Source organism: Stegostoma tigrinum, chromosome 20 (genome assembly GCF_030684315.1).
Source record: "Stegostoma tigrinum isolate sSteTig4 chromosome 20, sSteTig4.hap1, whole genome shotgun sequence".
Classification (NCBI taxonomy): domain Eukaryota; kingdom Metazoa; phylum Chordata; class Chondrichthyes; order Orectolobiformes; family Stegostomatidae; genus Stegostoma; species Stegostoma tigrinum.
This window is the reverse complement of record NC_081373.1, coordinates 16,885,027-16,908,845: the sequence shown is the minus strand read 5'-3', so window position 1 is coordinate 16,908,845 and position 23,819 is coordinate 16,885,027. Positions and strand designations below refer to the sequence as shown.

General features: G+C 40.9%; 1 protein-coding gene across 1 annotated transcript; it reads right to left on the bottom strand.

Moving 5' to 3' along the window:
- Positions 1-13,256: 13,256 nt before the first annotated feature.
- LOC125462034 (neurotensin receptor type 1-like) lies at positions 13,257-23,819 on the bottom strand. Its single transcript, XM_048551513.2, has 2 exons — positions 22,925-23,819; positions 13,257-13,840 (listed from the first exon to the last, which is right to left on the bottom strand). The coding sequence occupies exons 1-2, from the start codon at positions 23,817-23,819 to the stop codon at positions 13,257-13,259; spliced, it is 1,479 nt and encodes a 492-aa protein (XP_048407470.2).

Sequence of the window (23,819 nt, the reverse complement as noted above, 5' to 3'; positions counted from 1 at the left end):
AAAGATGTGGATGCTTTGGAGAGGGTTCAGAGGAGGTTTACCAGGATGCTGCCTGGACTGGAGGGCTTATCTTATGAAGAGAGGTTGACTGAGCTCGGTCTCTTTTCATTGGAGAAAAGGAGGAGGAGAGGGGACCTAATTGAGGTATACAAGATAATGAGAGGCATAGATAGAGTTGATAGCCAGAGACTATTTCCCAGGGCAGAAATGGCTAGCACGAGGGGTCATAGTTTTAAGCTGGTTGGTGGAAAGTATCGAGGGGATGTCAGAGGCAGGTTCTTTACGCAGAGAGTTGTGAGAGCGTGGAATGCGTTGCCAGCAGCAGTTGTGGAATCAAGGTCATTGGGGTCATTTAAGAGACTGCTGGACATGTATATGGTCACAGAAATTTGAGGGTGCATACATGAGGATCAATGGTCGGCACAACATTGTGGGCTGAAGGGCCTGTTCTGTGCTGTACTGTTCTATGTTCTATGTTCTATGCACTGCAGTGACTCCTCTTAAAAACACCATTTTCAAACCCATAATATCTCACCTAAAAAGGGACGAGGACTGCAGACACAATGTCACCACCTGCAAGTTCCCTTCCAAATCATGTGCCATACTGAATTGGAACATATTTGTTTCTTCACCATTGCTTAATTAAAATCCTGGAACTCCTTTCCTTAAACACTGAGCATTTCTCTCCAGCTCCAAAGATTGCCACAGTTCATGAAGACAGCACACTATCTTCAGGGATAGTGGGAACTGCTGATCCTGGAGAATCTGAGATAACAAGGTGTTTCGGGTCTAGACCCTCCAGAAAAATCATTTTCTGAAGAAGAGTCTAGACACGAAATGTCAGCTTTCCTGTTCCTCTGATACTGATTGGCTTGCTGTGTTCATCCAGCTCTCAACCACCTTATCACACCTTCTCCGGGGCCATTTTGAGATAGTCAAATGCTATTCTAGTCAGAAATGCCCACATTTCTATAAGTGAACCTAATGTTTGATCAATGTAAGGGTACTTATTGTCAGTTCATTCCAGATCTGTGTAAGCAAGGAGGATCAAGGCAATAGATTCAAATGGTGAGAGCTAAACTACTTACTACACGTGGCTGTCAAATTAATAGGTATTATGCTATGTTAAGGAAACAACAGAAATCAATATTCAAATATCCAGTGATCCTATTTTGAAGAAGGGTCACTGGACACACATTAACTCTGATTTCTCTCCAGAGATTCTGAGACCTGTTTCTTCCAGCAATTTCTTCTGCTTTGTTTTTTATTTCTGATTTTTCAGCATCCACATTACTAATTTAATTTTTAAAAGCCATGAGTATTAATTCTGCCTATCTTAGATTTCAATATTTGTAGGATCATAAAATTCATGCACCTTTTTTGAACATGGCAGGAGAAAATCAGCTAGGCACCTCTACCTCCACCTCCTGGAAAGTGAACCTGCAGGAACCGAGACAGAAGGCAGCATTTGTCTTTGTAGTTGAATGTGTTGCCACATTTCTTCTGAGCTCACCTGAAGAATGGCCACTGTCAGAAATGAAAGAGCTTCAGAAAGCAAAAATCTTGAGTTTATAGTGTGATGCTGAGCATTCTCATGAAAGCAGACAACCATCACATGTGGCACTCTCCCAAATATCAAGACCCCTGATGTGATTCATCTCAATTGGTTTTGTTATTGATTACCCAGTGTCACGAAGTTCGAAATGCATTTTTGATCAATATGAGCATGACACCTGGAGCGTGAAAATTGACACTTATCCCAGAGCCTGTGTCTTTCAGCAGACTTGAATGCAGGCTATCTGTCTCTTCACAACATCACCTTCAGAAGTTGGAGGGGTTTCTCACCATGGCATTTTCTGTGTAGTTACTTATTGCTTCCAGATATTAAAAACATTGGTAAGTGCCATAAAATCTAACTCCAGCAGGAATTAACTCATTGCTGTGGTGAGCCTAAGTTCAATGTTTTATAACAAATCCTATCCTGAAATGTAATCCAGCATCTTTGTTTGCCAATCAATATTTAAAGTATAATTGGTGCTCTTCAACAGCAAGAAAGAAAAGGCACCATCTGTCAGACCTGGACTCCCACATGTGCAATCTCCATTGTTTGGCACTTCTCACTGACATAATGCTTTTATTGCAGGATGTTGTCTGGTGGAAGCAGTGAGAATAGAGACAAACCATATAGCAGTCTACTCAACTGGAGTCATGTTTCTGATTTGTCAGCTGATTGAAAGCCATCACATCTGATTTCAAGATTGTGGTTCAAGTACCATGTGCACGTGATCCAGGTTGACAGTGCCACATTCTTCTCAAGCTGCAGTGCATTATCATAAGTACTGTCTTTCAGTTGATGTGGTGGCATAGTTTCAATATTGCTGTTTAGTAATCCAAAACCTCGGGCTAATGCCTGGGGACACTGGTTTGAATAATAGCAAAAGTCATTTCTTTTAAATCTAGAATGGGCAAGATGGTGATTCAGTGTATAGCACTGCTGCCTCAGTGCCAGAGACCTAAGTTCAATTTGACCCTCGGGTGACTATGTGTGGAATTTGCATGTTCTTACCTTGCCTTCGTGGGTTTCCTCTGGGTGCTCCAGTTTCCTCCCACAGCACAGTGCAGGTTAGGTGAATTGGCCATGCTAAATTGCCCATAGTGACCCAAGGATGTGCAGGCAAAGTTTTTTTTTCCATGGGAAATGCAGGATTACAGGGACAGGGGAGGTAGATAGGTGGGTGGGATTCTCTGGGGAGGCAGTGTGGACTCAATGGGCTGATTGGTCTGCTTCCACCCTGTATGCATTCTATTCTAATCATGAAAATCTAATGCCCTTTTTAAGAAAGGAAATCTGCAAACCTACTTGGTCCAGTCAGCATATAAAGTTTTCCATGTACTTGACTCTCAACTGCTCTCTGGGCAATTTGGGATTGGAAATAAATATTGACCTAACCAGTGATCACATAAATAAACTGAGGTCTAATTTTTCACTTCATATGGAGTCAAAGATCTCATGTCAGCATTTAAAGAAGAGGGAAATTCTGTGCTATTCAGCCAACAGTCATCTCTCAATCAACACCAATCTGGCCTACTTGTGACTCTTGATTTTTAAAACAGCAATAGATCTGATTTTTCCAGTTCAAGAGCATTTAGAGTCAGGCAAAAGTTGAACATCCCATGAGAATTTTTTTAAAAAGCTGATTAATTAGGTATTATTTTTAAAGTTATTTACAGGAGTATGCTGTGTTTGAAATTATTGGCCTGGTTTCTACATTATAACAGTGACTAGACTTCAAAGTATTGAATTGGCTGTAAAGACTTTGGGACATCCTAAGATCAGTACTGCTGCCAGTGTCAGCATGCTCAGTTAACAAGTTCAGCTGGGCCATCTCCAACACATCCCTCACCTTCCTGGACCCCTCAGTCTCCATCTCATCTAACCAGCTAGAAACTGATGTCCATTTCAAGCCCACTGACTCCCACAGCTACCGAGAATACACCACCTCCCACCCACCCTCCTGCAAAAATTCCATCCCCCATTCCCAATTCCTCTGCCTCTGCCTCTGCCGCATCTGCTCCCTGGATGAGGCATTCCACTCCCGCACATCCCAGATGTCCACATTCTTCAAGGACCGCAACTCCCACCCCAGTGGTCGAGAACACCCTTGACTGCGTATCCCGCAACACATCCCTCACACCCCGCCCCCACCACAACCACCCCAAAAGGATCCCCCTCATTCTCACATACCACCCCACGAACCTCTGCATACAACGCATCATCCTCCAACACTTCTGCCATCTACAATCCAAGCCCACCACCCAAGCCATTTTTCCATTCCCACCCTTCTCTGCCTTCCGGAGAGACCACTCTCTCCGTGACTCCCTTGTCCACTCCACACTGCCCTCCAACCCCACCACACCCGGCACCTTCCCCTGCAACTGCAGGAAGTGCTACTCTTGCCACCCACACCACCTCCCTCACCCCCGTCCCAGGCCCCAAGATGACTTTCCATATTGGCAGATGTGCAGGTGAACATCTGCTTAATGTGGTATACTGTACCCGGTGTGGCTCCCTCTACATTGGGGAAACCAAGCGGAAGCTTGGGGACCACTTTGCAGAACACCTCCGTTCGGTTTGCAATAAACAACTGCACCTCCCAGTCACGAACCACCTTCACTCCCTCTCCCATTCCTCAGATGACATGTCCATCATGGGCCTCCTGCAGTGCCACAATGATGCCACCCGAAGGTTGCAGGAACAGCAATTCATATTCCGCTTGGGAACCCTGCAGCCCAATGGTATCAATGTGGACTTCACAAGCCTGTCCCCGCCTCCCTAATATGTCCTTCCCCTCACCTATCCCTTCCTCCCTCCTCAAGCCACACCTCCACTTCCTACCTACGAACCTCATCCTGCCTCCTTGACCTGTCTGTCTTCCCTGGACTGACCTATCCCCTCCCTACCTCCCCACCTATATTCTCCTCTCCACCTATCTTTTCTCTCCATCTTCGGTCCACCTCCCCCTCTCTCTCCTATTCCAGAACCCTCTCCTCATCCCCCCTCTCTGTAGGGTCTAGGCCCGAAACATCAGCTTTTGTGCTCCTGAAATGCTGCTTGGCCTGCTGTGTTCATCCACCTTCACAGCTTTGTTATCCTGGATTCTCCAGCATCTGCAGTTCCCATTATCTCTGACTACAACATAGTCCTATTTGGCATCGCAATATAACTGAGTATGCTGACATTGAGAATCAGTTCTGCTGCCAATGAGGGGACTGACAGAAGGATAAACTGGGGCCCAGGGACTTGTCTTCCTAATCTTTTTTTCCTTCTTAAGAAAGTGATTAAATTTTGTTTGTAGGCATTAATTATTTTAAGTACTGAAATTTGAGAATTGCTGTAAAATGAATCTCTTACAGGCAATATCAAAGTGAAGGGAAAGCCACATGTTAATCAAACAATAGCTGAAATTGCTGGGGATAAACTCCACAGGTCCGGCAGTAACTGTGGTGAGAAAGCAAAGTTAACATTGAATGTGCTGACCCTTCTTCAAAGCTGATTGTAGCTAGGAAAGGGTTGATTTATACACTGAAGGTGGGGTGTTGGAGACAGTGAGGGTAGTGCGATGGGAGAAGAATAAATGAAAGATGCAGATGGAGACCAGAGAGAAAGAAACAGTTGGGCTGACAAAGGAATGAGTAAAATTAGGTTTGGGAGAATGAATAGTTGCTAATGGTGTCCATTAGTGGCTGATAATGGGTTGTTTGTGGTAGCAGCCTATATGATGACAGGGGTTTAGAGTAAGGAGGTGGAAGAAGGTGCGTAATCTTCCAGTTTTTTAATGCAATATTGAGTCAGCAGGGTCCCCAGGTGGAAAATGAGATGCTGAGCTTCACTGAATCACTGCAGCAAGCTGACGGCAGGGAACATGGTGTGTTGAAGCGGTAAGCAACCAGAAGCACAAGGTCACTTTTTTGCCCACAGAACACGGATGTTGTGCAAAGCAGTGACCTATTCTGCACTTTGTATCCCTGGTGTAGAGCAGATCATGTTGAGATCAATGAATACAATAGAGTAGATTGAGTGAAGTTCAGGTAAATCCTTGCTTCGCCTAAAAGGTGTCTGGTGCCTATAATAATGGGAAGGGAGCAAGTGAACAGGCAGGTGTTACATCTTATTTGATTGCAAGCAAAGCACCATGGGGTTGTGGGGAGGTGATGGATGTGGAGGAGGAGTGGACTAAGATATCCTGGAGGGAATGGTGCCTGCAGAAGTCTGAGAAGGGAAGGGAATGGAATATGTATCTGGTGATGGTGGCAGGAATGGCTGTTAATGATTCTTTGAATGTAGATGCTGGTTGGATGGCACCCAACTCCTCTTGTAGGAGGGAAGAGAAGGGGTCAGGGCTGAAGAACAGGAGATGGGTAGGACACTGAGGGGCCCTGTCAACCATAGTGGTGGGAATCCTCAGCTGAGGATAAAGGTGGACATTTCCAAGGACCCCTTGAAGCTCTTAAACATGACAGAGCTTAGCTGCATTGGACTCTACAAACCAAACTGGAACTGATTTGATACCTGGTTCCAGTAGTTAGAATCAGGGTAAGGTAGACAATCTTTTCACTAAAGTAGCTGTTGATCACTAGGCCAGCATTTGGAACTGGTGAACTGCAGCCTCTTTGTATTTGCTTTTTTTGACTGTGTAAGACAGACAAAACAACAAGATTCAGTCTACCATGAGCATGGAGGACCGAGCAGTAGCAACTTAGAAAGTGGTGTTAGATAGGATGTGGTTAAGAGAAGGTAAAACTGTGTAGTGTGGTGAATAAATAGCAACTAGTGTGAGAATGGGTTTGCATGTATGAAGAAGTGTCAGTCTTGCTGCCTTTGGTGTTGAGTAGCATAATTTTTATAGTTGTGTGCCTTTACATTGGTGTTGTCTTCACCTACAAGATTGCTAACCCTTGACTAATATTTTAAAGATGGTATAAATGCCAGGGATGCTGGTCTTTAGATTTTTATCTGATCAGTTGTGAATTCTTCCAGAAATAGCAGGTGGTAGAATAAGGCTAGAATTAAGCAAAAAGAGAACCATTTGGCAAGGTAGGTAGTTAAGGAGAAATTTGGTATGATGCAGAAGAAAACTCGTTAGGCCTCATGGAGAGAAATCCTTCATGAAACCTGAGATGTAGTCAAAGTCAGGTTAGCCCACAGTCTTTAAATTTTGGCACCTGACAACAAATAGGAGGGGTAGTCCATTTGAAGAGAACTGCAACAAATTACAGAAGTACTCTAATAAACATCCCAGAATGGCCAGATAACTGGCAAATTAAATTTAATACAGATACTTGCTAGGTAGTGCATTTGGTAGGGGAATAGAGAAATCTCTTTGATACTTGGAAGGTTCAAGTCTAGATGGGATAAAACAATCGGATCTTTGTACTAATATATTAATCACTGAATTTTGTTCCTCAGGTTAGATTGATAGAATTGATAAATAGGTCTCAAACCTTCATTAGACAAAAGTTAGAGTACTGTGTGCAGCTGTGGTTTCTATATTAATAAAAAAAACCAGAAAAGTTGGAGAAGATTAGCAAAGATGATGCCTGAATTGAGTTTTTAAATATATCAAGCAAGCATGTCTCTTTCTTGGGGGGGGGGGGGGGGGGGGAAGTAAAGATTGACCTAGCAGTTACTTAATTTCTGAAAATACTTATTGCCATTTGATGAGATATCTATCTGAATAATTTAGGGACAATATTTCTCTCTGTCAGAAAGAGACAAACCAAGCAAAACAAACTAGAAATCCAGAACTATTACTAGGTAAATTTTAGTATTATTCAGCCTAGAAATTTATAGACCATTATTTGCTCTCTCTCTCTCTAATCCCCCAGTTCTTTTGAACTTTTTGCGTTCCAAAAGGTGATACGGCAAAATCTTTTGCAACCTAGAAATGTTCTCTATCTTCAATTTTCTAACTCATAATCCTCTCATGTATTCCCAAAGATGAGCATAATGTTTCCATATCAGAAACAATGCAGCCTCTCTACTCAAGTGGCAATGCTAGCCTGCACATAGTGGTGAATCTGTGAATGTTATTCAGTGTAATTGATTATGATGATGTCTCTTGTAAGTTTGTAATTCCGTTAAACAATTGCAGTTGTCTTGCCACAGTTTGTCCGGTTTGTTATTCAGAGTTCAGCTGACTCTCGCTTCTGTAAGGTTATTATCAATCCTTTCATACCAGAATAGTTCATGCATGACTGCGATCATGATCTGAGACCAAAGAAGTTCATACCAGGTTTCATCAGTGAAAAAGAAAACAAAACTCTTTATTATAATAATCACCTATTTCCAGATAAGCTTATTATGCAAATTTAAACTATACCTTTCAAGTATAACTATGCGCATGTTCATTCAAAGTAGGCTGGACAAGATGGATGAAACAGATGATTTTGCAGGAATATCATGTGGAAGATATTAGCAAAAACAAATATATCAAAAAGCCCAAAGTCTTAAAAGTAAATGAGGAGACCTTTTTTCACTTTTTTTTGGGTCAAGGTATCATGTTAACTGTAGAGGTCCTCCAAGTAGTTGGTCAGTTTGACCTAGAGCATAGCTTGGCTTAAAGGTCTTTCTCTTTGCAAGGACTTATTTATTTCCCATTCTTAGATGGAGAAACAGAGATTCTGAGTGCCTGCTGTTCTCTTCAGTTCTGCAACAGTGCTGCCATTTACATCTCATCCAAAAGCTGGTGCTGAGCCAGTTTCTTGTTTTCAATCCATATCCATAGACACCTAGGGCCAGACTATCTCAAGTATCAAACCCAATTTCACCACTTAATTATAAGCTCTTATGTAATCACTGAATAAATGTCAGAGTTCCACTTTTGCTTTTGACTTCTAAAACTAACATCTTCTCTTTCTGCACCAAGACAGTCTAAGCCCTTATTTTCTATTTTATATTTCAAATAAAATAGGCGTAGACCTCGCACCACCATAACTACGAAAGTATTGAAGCGGTTAAGCAAGTTGTTCACCATCTAATACAATTCCCCAGAACATATCCGTTCTCTTACAAGGTTCAAACCAGATGTACGTCCCTCTTGCCTAGCTGGTGCACTGACCAAAACACAGGCTCAGGGTGATCTAGGGCAGAGCAAGTCTAAAATCGGTAGAGAATATTATTCCTTTGTAGGCTGCTTGTCTGTGACAACACCATTTGTAGTGTGGACTTCCAAATGCAGAAGTTGCTGCTGTTCATGTAGAAGGAAAAAAACAATGGCACCACTGGTAGAGAGTATGTTGGCCTTGAAGAAACACTACATTGTCAATAGTGGACAGCAACTCAAATTGTCTCTATCACTGGATTACTTTCCAGTCACTATCTAATGCCCTATAACTGCATAATGTACAATTTAACAAGCCAAAGTTCAGCATATTGCCAACATTATTCAAACAACATTTTTAGCCCCTCTGCCTTTCAGTGTCATTAAGAACATTAAAATAAACAATAGTGTGAGGACCACTATGACCTCCAAATTCTCCTCTGTTACACAAAATCTTCATTTAAACATACTGTTGGAAGCCTTCACTGTTTCTGGATCAGAAAAATAGAAATCACAACCTAACATGATTGTAGAAATCCCTTCAGCATATGGATTACAATAGTAGCTCAAGGATGAGGCCTATAACCACCACTGCAGAGAAACAGGATGAGCAAAATAATTGCCTGCCTTTCCTTACCCAAAAAAAAATTAAAAATCAAGACCAAACTTTCTTAACAAATCTGGTACTTTATTAATAGTGAGTAGCATGCACACATTACAGACAAAGGAATCAGCTGTGTGGAAAGCAGCCTTATGTGACATAAGTCTTCTCAGGACACAAGTTTAGGAAGAAGGAGATTGTAATATGAATCAGAGGGGTGGGCCATTCAGGGATACCTGAGGTTGGAGGAAGCAGGGAAATAGTAATTAAATCAAAAATGGAGTTCTAGCAATCACTGGACAGAAGTTGTCCTCAAAGCTTTCTTAACAGCCTTGCCTCTTGAAGCATGTTCAAAGTACTTTCTCACAGATCTATGTAGGCCACAGTCCTGTCTTCTAACTGTTTCCTCTTTTCGAGGGCCAAAGAAACCCTTTTTCTCCCCATGGCTAATCTTGACCTATAAATGAGAGGTTGTCTATTCTTAGAGCTTACATCTACTACTATTCCTTGTTACTCTCTAGAAATTATGTCATACAAAGCAGAAAGAACTACCTTTTTATAGCACTTTTCACAACCAATTTAAGTAAGGCATTTGATAAGGGCCCCCATGATAGGCTCATGCAGAAGGTAAGGAGGCATGGGATAGGGGAAAATGTGGCAGATTGGATTCAGAATTGGCTGACCCTTAGAAGACAAAGAGTGGTAGTGGATGGAAAATATTCACCATGGTGCTCAGTTACAAGTGGTGTGCCACATGGATCCGTTCTGGGTCCTCTTCTATTTGTGATTTTTGTAAATGATTTGAATGAAAGAGTGGAGGGCTGGATTAGCAAGTTTGCAGATGATACAAAGGTGGGTCACGTTGTGGACAGTGCGGATGGCTGTTCTAGATTACAAAGGGACATTGATAGGATGCAGAGCTAGGCTGAGAAGTGGCAGCTGGAGTTTAACCCTGAAAAGTGTGATGTGATTCATTTTGGAAGGACAAACTAGAAAGCAAAATACAGGGTTAACGGCAGTGTGCAGGAGCTGAGGGATCTTGGGGCTCATGTCCACAGTTCCCTGAAAATTGCCACCCAGGTGGATAGAAGATAACAAAGCGTGGAGCTGGATGAACAAAGCAGGCCAAGCAGCATCTCAGGAGCACAAAAGCTGATGTTTCGGGCCTAGACGCTTCATCAGAGAAGCCTCTCTGATGAAGGGTCTAGGCCCGAAACGTCAGCTTTTGTGCTCCTGAGATGCTGCTTGGCCTGCTGTATTCATCCAGCTCCACGCTTTGTTATCTTGGATTCTCCAGCATCTGCAGTTCCCATTATCACCCAGGTGGATAGCGTTGTTAAGAAAGCATATGGTGTGTTAGCTTTCATTAACAGAGGGATTGAATTCAAGAGCCATGAAGCATTGAATAAGTATTTTAGACCTGTCTTCACTGTAGAAATTTTGGAAAACTTGCTGAAAATATTTGAACGTCAAGAAGTAAAAAGAGGAGTAGAACTTGAAAAAGTCACAATCACCAGAAAAAGTATTAAAGAAACTATTAGGCCAAAGTCTGACAGGTCCTTAGGACCACGCAGCCTGTAGTGTCTTATTGAATTGACTATACAGTTAATTGCAGCATAGTTGTAATCTTCCAAAATTCCCTAGGTTCTGAAGGGTTTCAAGTAATTCATATGTAACATCTTTATTCAAGGAAGAAGCGAGACAAAAAGCAGGGGATTATATGCCAATTATCTTAACATCTGTTGTAGTGAAATTGCTACAAATCTATAATTATGGAGGTTCTAGCACAACATTTACAAAATTATTATGTCATCAGGAAAGGTTATCAGGGTTCTATATAAGGAAAATTGGGTTTAACCAATGTATTTAGTTTTTTGAGCAAGTTACAAGTTAGCAAAAGGTGAACCTATAGATGTGGTGTACTTGGATTTCCAGAAAAGTATTTGATAAAGGTGTCACATCAAAGACTACTAAACAAGATGTAGGGCTAAAATGTTGTAATGGATAAAGGATTGATTAGCTAACAGGAAGCAGAAAGAATGGTTAATTTGATTTTATTTGGATTGACTAACTGTAACTAGTGAAGTGCCACAAGGATTAATGCTGGTTTCTCAACTATTCACAATCTACATCAATCACTTAGGTGAAGGGATTGAATGAATAGTTCTTTAACTTTGTGAATTCCATTAAGGTAGAAAACTAAGTTGTCAAGGGGAGAGGAAGAATGTAAAAATGATAGAGATGGGTTAAGTGAGTGGTCAGAAATTGGCAGATGAAATATGATGTGGGAAAATGTGAACATATCCACTTTGGAAGGAAAATAGAAAAGCATTATACTATTTAATAGACAGAGATTGCAGAACTCAGTGGTGAAGAGAAATCTGTAACATGAACTTACCAAATATTAGTATGCAGGTACTGAAAGCAATTCGAAAAGTAAATGGAATGTTGTCATGTATTGTAAAGGGAATGGGCAATTGTAATATAGAAGTTTCAGAGCAGCTGTACAGGCTTTCTAAACAGAGTTTAGCAGAATGACACGTGATCTTATTGAAAGAGAAAAGATTCTGATTGAATATTACGGGTTGGATTCTAGGAGGATTTTTCCATTTGTGGGTGAGACTAGAAAGAGAGAGTGCAGTATGAGAATAAGAGGTCTCACTTTTAAAACAGAGATGGGAACCCTTTTCTCTAAATGGACCATTAATCTGTGGAATTCTCTCCCCAACTTGCAGTAGATGCTAGATAATTTAAACTAATAAAATCTGGTTTAAATGGATATTTAACAGACAATGCAGTCAAAGGTTAAAGAGAGCTGACAGGAAAGTAGAGTTGCGATCAAAATCAGATCAGTCATGTTATCAAATAGTAGAGGGGGCTTGAAGGACCAAATGACCTATTCCAGCTCCTAAGTCCTACACTCCTGTGTATTAATTACATAGTGTTTAGTCTGTATTGCTTTTAGTTCATTAATAATAGAAAAAAACTTAAAGCCTGGAATCATGTCATATGAACCTTTCATTTGGTTGTTTAGAAATTTAAATTTTTTTCAATGTTATTGGTCTCTAAGGAAATCATAACAAACATATGGGCTGAACGTTTCAAGGAGTGAATTCCAATCTCATGCAGGTTGCCACAGTGGTCCTTCAGGAAGGAACACTATGTTTCTGAGGGGAGATTCCACTGAGGGCTTCCTCTGAAATGTAGAACTATACTTCAATTTTGACAGTTCCATTGTGGCATAGAATGGTTATAAGAAGGCATATCATACCCTCTTTTTACAGTAGTCAGCTATTATATTCTGAAATTTAAATGTCCTGATGGTCACTTTGACGGGTGCTGTGAAACAACAAGTACATAAGGTAAATATGATGTTCAAGTGCTGTGAGGGTAGTGCCAGGGATAGGATGGCAGATTGATAGTGTGCACGGTGCCATGTCAGTAGGGTACCAGCTGGGGAGGGATAGAATGCAGAGGAATAAATGTAGACAGCCATGTAAGTAACACATGGGTAGTAGATAGGTTGCCAGGTGTGTAGGGGAGGGCCGTGTACGAATTAGCTGGGAGAAATTGGAGGTGGGGAATTAGGTTGGGTCTGGTCTTGGGATCAGTCAGTCAGGATCAGGGGATTGTTGTTCTAGTGTAGTTAAACATAGGTAAGTATGATGTCAATTTAATAATCACTCAGGAGTTAGAATATGTATTTATTAACTTAAGATTTCATGAGTAACTACTTAATTTCATCGGGACCCTCCAAAATCTACAATTCAATTTCCTGGGCAATTCCTTCAAAGTGTTCTACAAGGGGATTTCACAAGGTTCCTGTGAGCAACTCCCATCTACACTGGAATAACAAGTGTCTACCAATGGAAAATTTGAGCCAATATAAAATGAATGAGAAGGAAATAAAGCTATAGGCTTGAGACACAATGCAAAGTGAAAAGGTAACGATCTTTTCATCATGGAAAGGCACTTCATAAGGCAGAAATGCTAATATCTACATTACTAAAATACCTTTCACAGAAGGGAGCTGATCAGCCAGCCTCCTGATATCTCTAGGTTTTACTGGTCAGAATTTCCCAAGGACGGGAGTCTACTGGCCTGAGAGTTTCCAGACGGAGGGGTTCTGCTGATCCCAGAGACTCAGAAAGAGGTTCTATTGGTCTGAGATTTCCTTGAGAGGTCTGCTGATGACACTGTTCTAAGAAACCCCTCAAGGAAAGCAGTTCAAGACCTCTTCTCTGCTGCACATCAAATGAATCAGGAAGTTCTCCACTGCAGGAATTCAGAGTCAATGAGGACTTGCATGTGAGTGGGGACACTGTCAGCTGATTCCTGGCCCAGTTCTGGGAAAGGCTAATACATGAAACATGCAGCTTGTGGCCATTCCGTGACTGATTAAACTGGGGGATTAAGGGTGCAAGGGTTTCCTTGCCAGCAGTCCGGAACGAAGAAGAGGAAATACAGAAAAGGATTGGGTCGAGAGCACTGTTCACATACCATAATGGCAGTGACAAGTAGGACTTCAGCCAGGTGTAGATAGTGTAAACACTTGCAGTCCAGTTTTCTGTGTAAATGTGCATCAGGGTGGCAGCAGTATCAGGAAAGTTACAAATGAAAAAGGCAATAATAACAGCTCCTGAAATGAGAAAAGACACAATCAGTATTCTGTTCAACAACATTCATCCGTCGTATTTCAAAGGTGTCAAGCTATTTCATATGATGAGGAATCAGCTATTCCTCAGCAACTGCATTATCACACTTCCAATGTGGCATTGATCTAATGCTGCTTGACTAATGCCACTTCCATTACTTTTGCATTGTGATGTGTCTTCATGCTTCCTATGCTGCATGGAGCCATTTAGTTTCCCATGACAACTGCATAGAAATACTCAGGAGATGGTGCCGGGTTACAGAAGCATACTTTCATATCAAACAAGTTATATTTTTCCTATTTAATACATTTCATAAAGGAGTAACTGATTTTAAAAAGCCAGAAATTTGCATCTGTATTCCAGCAGCATCTTTGATGTGGATACTTTTTCTATGTTTTAAAGTAGCCTCAATAATTAGGAATGCCTCAGCAATTGTTAGTAGAGATCTAATTAACAGCAAGCAGGCACTTGTTATAACAGCTTTTAAAACATTCTTAAATTAATTCAGTTGGTGACCTGCTCATACCTCTGTAAAAGATCAGTCATTTGAGAGTATTTCATTATGTTACTGAACATTTTAAGGAGACCCATTTCAGAAGATTTGTACGTTGTTTCCCCACAAATGTCCATGTCAGTCAAGCTGCTATAATCACCCACCTACAATCACAAGTTGTATACTACTACATAAATCTTGTTTAGGCTCAAAGGAGCAAGAGTAATCCATTCAGCCCCTAGTTTGACAATAAATTTGTGCAGAGAAATCTGTGGAGACATTTAGTCCTGGTCTCAGCCATGGGTCATTGGGTATCACTCTGATACAGGAGGTTATTGGTTCAAATGCCACTTCAGGACTTGGGCACCAACATCAAGGTTGACAACTCAATGCAGGGTACTCTGGGAATAGCTGCCGAGATCAAAGAAGTAGTAGATATGGTTTGCCAATGCATACCCCTAAGAGACTGGAATTTGGAATGAAAAGATACGCTATTTTTCAAGAAAGGGGAGAGAAAACAGTGAACTTCAGGACTTTTGTCTAAAATCAGCTGCCAAGAAAATTCTGAAATCTATTATTAAGGAAGTTTGAACTATACTCTTGGAAAAGTATAGTATATTTAGAACAAATTAATGTAAAAAAAACAAAATCCTCTGACGAATTGGTTCAACATTTTTGATCATCTAATTAATAAGGTTGATAAAGAACAGCCAGTGGATATATTATATCTGGATTTCCAAAAAGCACTCAATTAGATGACACACAAAATATCAATAGATATAGGCTCATGGACTTGGTAGCAACATATTGGCATTTGTAGAGAATTAGTTAATGGACAAGAAGTAAAACGTAGACGGTCAAGGAGAACAAGGTCAGCAGATGCATGGAAACACCATCAGCTTCAAATTCCTCTCCAAGCTCACACCATCCTGACTTGGAACTATATCACTGTTGCTTCACCGTCACTGTGACAAAATCCTGGAACTCCAAGTTGATTCTGGCTTTAGGCAGCTGTCTGTGTGCAATTTGAATGTTCTCTCTCTGCATGCGTTTCGTCCAAGTGCTCTTGTTTTCTCCTGCAGCCCAAAGGCGCGTAGCTTATGTGGATTGGCCATGCTAACTTGCTCCATAGTGTCCTGGGATGTGCGGGCTTGGTGGATGAGCCACGATAAATGTGGGGTTACGAGGCTAAAGAGATAGGTGCTAAGGCTGGGTCTAGGTGGGATGCTCTTTGGAGCATTGGTATAGACTTGATGAACCAAATGGCCTCATTCCAAACTGTAGTAGAACATAGAACAGTACAGCACAGAACAGGCCCTTCAGCCCACAATGTTGTGCCGACCATTGATCCTCATGTATGCACCCTCAAATTTCTGTGACTATATGCATGTCCAGCAGTCTCTTAAATGTCCCCAATGACCTTGCTTCCACAACTGCTGCTGGCAACACATTCCATGCTGTCACAACTCTCTGTCTAAAGAACCTGCCTCTGACATCCCCTCTATACTTTCCTCCAACCAGCTTAAAACTATGACCCCTCGTGTTAGCCTTTTCTGCCCTGGGAAATAGTCTCTGGCTATTAACTCTATCTATGCCTCTCATTATCTTGTATACCTCAATTAGGTCCCCTCTCCTCCTCCTTTTCTCCAATGAAAAGAGTCCGAGCTCAGTCAACCTCTCTTCGTAAGATAAGCCCTCCAGTCCAGGCAGCATCCTGGTAAACCTCCTCTGAACCCTCTCCAAAGCATCCACATCTTTCCTATAATAGGGTGACCAGAACTGGACGCAGTATTCCAAGTGCGGTCTAACCAAAATTTTATAGAGCTGCAACAAGATCTCACGACTCTTAAACTCAATCTCCCTGTTAATGAAAGCCAAAACACCATATGCTTTCTTAACAACCCTGTCCACTTGGGTGGCCATTTTAAGGGATCTATGTATCTGCACACCAAGATCCCTCTGTTCCTCCACACTGCCAAGAATCCATCCTTAATCCTGTACTCACCTTTCAAATTCGACCTTCCAAAATGCATCACCTTGCATTTATCCAGGTTGAACTCCATCTGCCACCTCTCAGCCCATCTCTGCATCCTGTCAATGTCCCGCTGCAGCCTACAACAGCCCTCTATACTCTCAATGACACCTCCAACCTTTGTGCCGTCTGCAAACTTGCTGACCCATCCTTGAATCCCCTCATCCAAGTCATTAATAAAAATTACAAACAGTAGAGGCCCAAGGACAGAGCCCTGTGGAAACACCACTCACCACTGACTTCCAGGCAGAATATTTTCCTTCTACTACCACTCGCTGTCTTCTGTTGGCCAGCCAATTCTGTATCCAGACAGCTAAGTTCCCCTGTATCCCATTCCTCCTGACCTTCTGATTGAGCCTACCATGGGGAACCTTATCAAATGCCTTGCTGAAGTCCATATACACCACATCCACAGCTCGACCCTCATCAACTTTTCTAGTCACATCCTCAAGGAACTCGATGATTCAATTATTCTAAAATCTAACCTTCTAAAAGGGTACTTGAGTTGGCAACAAGACAGTGGAAGAATTGTAATGTAGATAAGGGTGAGAATATTCACTTTGGCCATAAGATGAGAAAATTGGAGTTTTTTTAAAGGAAGCAAAGTGTTGATGTCCAAACAGACTTGGGTGTGCTTGTGCAAGGAATACAAAGTTTGCACGAAATTAAGAAAGCAAATGATATGTTGTACTGGTTGCAAGGTGAATAGAGTACCAGTATAAAGAAGTATTTCTACAGTTGTGTACATGCACCACATTTCATTTAATTTGATTTAATATTGTCACATGCACTGAGACACACTGAAAACGATTGTATTGCATGCTACCCAGGAAAAACATACCTTACATAAGTACAGAAGGATGATAGAACAGAATTCAGAATATAGTGTTACAGCCACAGAGAAAGATCAACTGTCATATATGAGGGGTCCATTTATAAATCTGGTAACAGTGGGAAAGAAGCTGTTCTTCAGTCTGTTGGTACTTGTTTTCAAACTTTTGTATCCTCTGCCCAATGGAAGAGGGTGGAAGAGAATATAACCTGGGTGGGAAGAGTCTTTGATTATGTTGGCTACTTTCTTGAGGCAGTGTGAAGTGTAGATGAAGTCAGCAGAAGAAAGGCTGGTTTTCTTGATGGACTGGGCTGCATTCACAACTCTCTGTAATTTCTTGCCATCTTCGGCACAGCAGTTGCCTTACCAAACTACAATGCATCCTGATAGCTGCATCATAGAAAGCATCCTATAAATATTTATAAGAGTCATTATGAACATGCTGAATTTCTTTTGAATCTCTACTTCTGAGGAAGTAGAGGCATTGCTTTCTTGACTAGTGTTGACATGGATGAACCATGATAGATCTTCGGTGATATTAACTCCTGGAAACTTGAAGCTCGAACACCTGTACCTCAGCACCATTGATACAGACAGGAGCATGTCCTTCAATCCACTTCCTGAAGTCAATGACTAGCTCCTTTGCTTTGCTGACATTGAGGGAGAAATTGTTGTCTTCACACCATGCACTAAGCTATCTCCTTCCTGTATTCTGTCTGTTTGTTGTCTGAGGTCTGACTCACTTAAGGTGGTGTCTTCTGCAAAATTGTCATCGAGTCAGATTTGAGTTTGGCCACAGTCATGACTATATAAAGAATATAGTAAGGGGCTGAGCAGCAGACATGTAGGGCACTATTGTTAAGGATTATTGTGGAGGAGGTGGTGTTATCTATCCTTACTGATCGTGGTCTGTGGGTCAGGATTCAGTTGCAGAGAAGGTGGAGAGTGCTAGGTCTCAGAGTCTGGAGATGGGTTTTGTTGGAATTATGGTGTTGAAGGCAGAGCTAAAGTTAATAAGTACCAGTCTGACATAGGTATCCTTAATATTCAGATGTTACAGGGATGAGTGTAGAGCCAGGGAGATGGCATCTGCCACAGAGCTATCTTGACGGTAGATGCATTGTAGTGGATCAAGACAACCTGGGAACCTGGAGTTGATGTGCACTGTTACTAACTTCTCAAAGCACATGTAGAGTACTGTTAAGTAAAGATATACTCTCATTGAAGGTGGTACAGCAAAGGTTCGTTAAATTAATCCCTGAAATGTGAAGATTGTCCTGTGATGAGATGCTGAGTAAATTAGGCATATTCTCTGGAGTTTAGAAGAATGAGAGGCATTCTCACTGCAACGTACAAGATTCTGAAGGATCTTGATGGAAGAAACACTGAGAGATTTTGTTTCTGCTGCTTGGGAGTCTAATTCCAGTACACAGGCTCAGGATAAAGGACTAATCATTATTAGACACAAAGAATTGTGAAACTCTGGAACTCTGAGTGAAGATTGTGAGTTCTCCATCTTTGAATATATTTAAGGCTGGGATACACATATCTTGGCCTGGTTAGGGAAACAAAGTATATGGGAAGTGGATAGGAAAGTTAAATTGAATCCCAAGATCAGACGTGGTCATATTGAAGGTCAGGCCAAGCTCAATGGGCTGTTTAATCTGCTCTTCCTTCTTCTTCCTTCTGTTCTTGTGTTGTTCTAAGGGATTAAAGTATTGTCAGAGATGCAAAATTCTGAAAGTGCGTCTGTCTGTTCAGTGGATGTGAAAAAAACCTCAAGGTTCTTTTTCAAAAATAAGTATATATTACTTACCTCCAGTACTTGATTAAAGGTGTATAATTTACATATATATAATTTCTTACAGGGTTTAAATTTCAAAGTAGTGGCATATGTGTGTTGGTCTACTTTTGTGGAAGGGTTTTAATGATTAGCTGTGTCAGTCTTTTCAGAATGGTAATTTTAAACCAGCATATGTCAGTCAGTAGATGACCAGAGGTCTCTTGAATAATTAAAGGAAGTTTGTTTATATTCTGGGCTTTTATGAGTGGAGAAGCAAAAATAATTAAATCTTTAGCTATGGAGAAGCTAGAATGAGCAATTTTCTTTTCTACTTTTGTGAAAAGCTTCTGAATTCAGTTCAAAAAAGAAATAAATGGAGTCAGATCTGCCATCTAGGAGTAGGAGTTTGTTCTGATCAGTTAAGGGCATGAGTTACCATAGTGTAAAAATTTCAGTTTATAAAAACTGGTTAGAAATCAGCATTTGTTACTCATAGCTGCGAAACACTAAAATCTCAGTTGTGTGAGCCAAAGAAAAAGGTTTCACAGGACAAGGACAGGAAAGAAGCAGTCAGGTCAACCTACAAATTTTGAAAAGGAGGGAAGTTTTTGATTAACTGTAAAGTGATGGTTTTGAGGAATAGATGGAAAATTGTTTTTGCTGGGTGTTTGAAATTTTTAAACTGTATTATATTTACATAGATAAGTTTATTTTATTTTAAAATTTTTTTATGAAATACACTTGTTAGTTAAAAACAATTTTGCAACCTCCTGTGTTAATGTATCAATGGCAAAAAATTTCCTCTATCAAGCCATATTTCTTATCCAATAGTAATATCACCTGGGATCATAACAAGTGTGCTTGCTGATTTATATCCTTCACTGAAAGTCATTAAAAGTAGACTATCTTGGGAAATGCTGAAAGGCATGTATTTTGTCTTGCACTCATCAGGAAGAGTCACAAGAAAACAAATTTAAGAGGAAAATCAACATTTATAGTAATGGGGGGATAGTTCTGATTGGTTGGAAAGTGAACTATAATTGATTGAGGCATTATTATAGAGAATGCGTTCTCTAATGTGGATTTACAGTTAATAGCCAAGTTTTGTTTAATTTTTAACCAGACAGGTCATCTCTCATTAGTCTGATTGACCCTGTGAAATGAACTAGCAAGTTGCTCTCAACTATTTTGTTGAGTTTAAATGGGTACAGTGTGAAATATGTTATTTCTGCCTTCAAAGAGCAGACCCCTACGTATTAACATGTTAGCTTCAAGTAGTCTCAAGTATACTACGCTACAAGCTCAACTGACAATACTAAAATGACTGTTAGTGTAAATTCACACACATATTTTCAGCAATACTTATATATGTACCACCAAATGATTATTTGTACACAACCTTGTAATTGTTATCTTGCTGTTTGAAGGAACTTGGTGTAAGCAAATTAGCTACTGTATTTCTTACATACAACAATGACTACACTTCAAAAGTGCTGCACTGACTGTGAGATAGCCAGTGGTTGTGAAAGGGACTATGGAAATGTAATCTCTTTTTCTTTTAAAGAAAGGTGTTGGATGAGTATTACTCAATTGTTTGTTGTCTACACTTTCTATCACAGATTACTGCAGAGCAGGGCTGTTCAATCATCTTGCATGGGGTGGAGAGAAATTTCTGTTTTTCTCTCCCTGGTTGAGATAGGGTGGGATGGAGTAAGCAAATTTTAATAAAGATAAAATTCTCCACAGCTGTGAATGTGAATTTGAAAGGGAAAGAAGTCCACAACAATAAATTGAGTTTTAAAAATATTCATTCAGAGGATGTGGATGTCTCTGGCTGGGCCAGGATTTATTGCCCATTCCTAGTTGCTTTGGTTGTAAGCTGCCCTCTTGAATTGCAATGCTACTTTGGAGATTCTTTTGGGATTTTGACCCAGTGACAGTGAAGGACCAGCAATATACTTCCAAGTCAAGATAGTGGGTGCTTTGCAGGGATTTGCAAATGGTGGTGGTCCCATATATCTGCTGCCCTTGACTTTCTTTGGAAAGTGCTGTTTAAAGAGCCTTGGTGAATTTTTGCAATGCATCTTGGAGTTTATATACACTGCTGCTATCGAGCGTCGATGATGGAGGTAGTGAATGTTGTGGATGTGGAGTCAATTAAGCGAACGCATTGTTCTGGATGATGTCAAGCTTCTTGAGTATTGCTGGAGCTGCACTCAGATAAGCAAGTGGGGAGCATTCCATCATACTCCTTAAGAGTGGATAGTTTTTGAGGAGTCAGGAGGTGAGTTATTTAATTATATGCATAATCGATAATAAAGATATTAAGTAGTGCCAGCAGCAGATTGTGTTGTGGCATTGTCACTGTGCATATAGGCTCAGACTCTTAGGATGTTGGCCCAAGTCCGACCACAGTAATTGGTGAAATGAGTTTTATAAATTTTGCGATTTTTAAAAAAAAGTAGCCTAATGATTAACTAATAAAACCATTTTTTTTTAGCCTTCGTGGTTACGAAACAGAGATAGAAAGAGAAAAAGACTGGGTCCCAAGGAGGGGTGGACAGATGGATTTGCTTGCTTATTCAATCACTTACTTTAGCCAGTAACTAAGCCAGTCACTCACTCATCCATTCAATCTTATGTCCAACTGTTCATTTACTCACTCGACCACTCACCAACTCAGTCACCCATCTAGTCACTCATGGGTACACTCAATCACTCACCCGTTGACTCGCTCGCCCGGCCCCTCGCTCGCCCGGCCTGTTCTCCACTCACTCGCTTGTCTGGCCACTCACTCGCCCGGCCTGTTCTCCACTCACTTGCTCGCCCGGCCATTCAATCACCTGGCCACTCTTTCAGCCAATACTTACCTACTCAGCAACTCAGTCACCCAGTCATTCACTCAGCCAAATGATCACCCAGCCAAATAATTAGTAGTGAGGCAATGGCCTAGTGGTATTATCACAGGACTGTTAACCCAGAGATCCAGAAAACGTTCCAGATTCAAATTTGGTGGAATTTGAATTCAATAAGTATCTGGAATTAAGAGTCTAACGATGACTGTGAATCCATTGCCGATTGTTGGAAAAACCCAAAAACTGGTTCACTAATGTGCATTAGGGAAGAGCAATAAATGCTGTCAAGCCAGTGATGCTGTCATCCTGTGAATGAATAAAGAAAATAAAATTAACTATTCAGCCACACAATCACCTTGCCACCGTCTCACTTGGCCATTCACCCACTTGGCCTCTTGTCTACTCAACCACTCATCTACTTGGTCTCTCACCCATCCAAACTCTCACCCACCCTGCCACTTGACCAAAGGCTCCATGCATTAATGAAGGACTCCACAACAGGCAACTTAGTGGCCTGGACGGTACCTGTTGGACATGCCTGCTGTGGAGCACGCAATGTTTGTGCAAATCTCATATATTACATAACATCAACCTTATGATATTGAATATCTGTATTCCTTCCAAGGTCTACATATCTTTCCTGAGGTTCAGTGACCTAATTAAATGTTGTTAACTCCCTAATTCACTTTCTCGCTTCAGCTGCAGACCAATCTACATAATTTACTATGTCTCTGAACTGCAAGGTTTATATATAATTTCATTGTTTCATATAAATAATTGATAAAAGTATGGATTTATTTAATTCATTGTTGAGATGTGCGTGCCCCCTGTAAGGCCAACGTTTACACAGGCCATCCCTATTTTAATTTGATAAAGTGTAAAAAGGAGGTCCTGAGTACAAATCCAGTTTCTCACATCCTGCCATTCAGAATGCAACACATTATCTTGATTTTTGCCACCTATATCCCAACTAGTCCCAGCTGATCCTTGTCATTAGGTTGACTTACCTATTATATAACATGTGAGCTTTGCCCTAATAATTGCAAAGAATGATAATGAAAACATTTACTCACCCATCAGTTGAAGGGCCTTTCTTTCTGTTCCAGGCAAATTTCCAGAACTGGTGAAGGGGTTTGAACATTGACCTCTCCATGGATAGGTTAATCCCATCTCTTCCCGCTGCCGACTATTCACACTCAAATGTCGAAATATTAACAAATGAAAAATGATGATTGTAGTGAGTGGAACTAAGAAGCATAGGATACTTCTCATTTGGACCATCGTCTTGTAGAGGGTAAAAGGCTCTTGTTCAGTCATCTCACATACAGTGGAATAGAAAACAGCTTTATCCTGGGAAGTGGCAGTATAGTCCAGAATACAGGCAGCTGATTGCCCATAAACAATGGCAAATGGTACAGCTGAGATAGCTGAGAAGACCCAGATAACTGCCAATAGATAAACCATTCGAGATTGTCGTAGACTAGTGATTGACCACATTGGATGGCAAATGGCAATATAACGCTCAGCTGTAAAGGCAATAATAGTCCAGCTAGTTGTAGCACAGTAGATCTGTCGGACCATGAAGTAGAGTTTGCAGACAGGGTTACTGAGCACCCAGGGGTAATACTGCCAATAGTACCTGTACACAGTCACAGGTATGGTCAATAGGAGCAGCAGATCAGCCAGTGCCAGACTGAGGAGGTAAAAGCGAATGGCACTGATTTTCATCCGTCCATTCTTCAGTAGTGTCAAAATGCTTGAACCATTTGCAAATACACCAAAGAGGAAAAGTAAGACATAAAATACAGTGACTGGAATTTTTACATAGCCTGGTTCTTGTTGCTTGGATCCAATCAACAGATGTTGTTGATTTAGTGAATATTTATTGTGTTCAATTACATCACTTGGGTTTGATTTATTATTGAAGGACTTAATGTGTATCATGCAAGGATCCATATAATTAGTCAT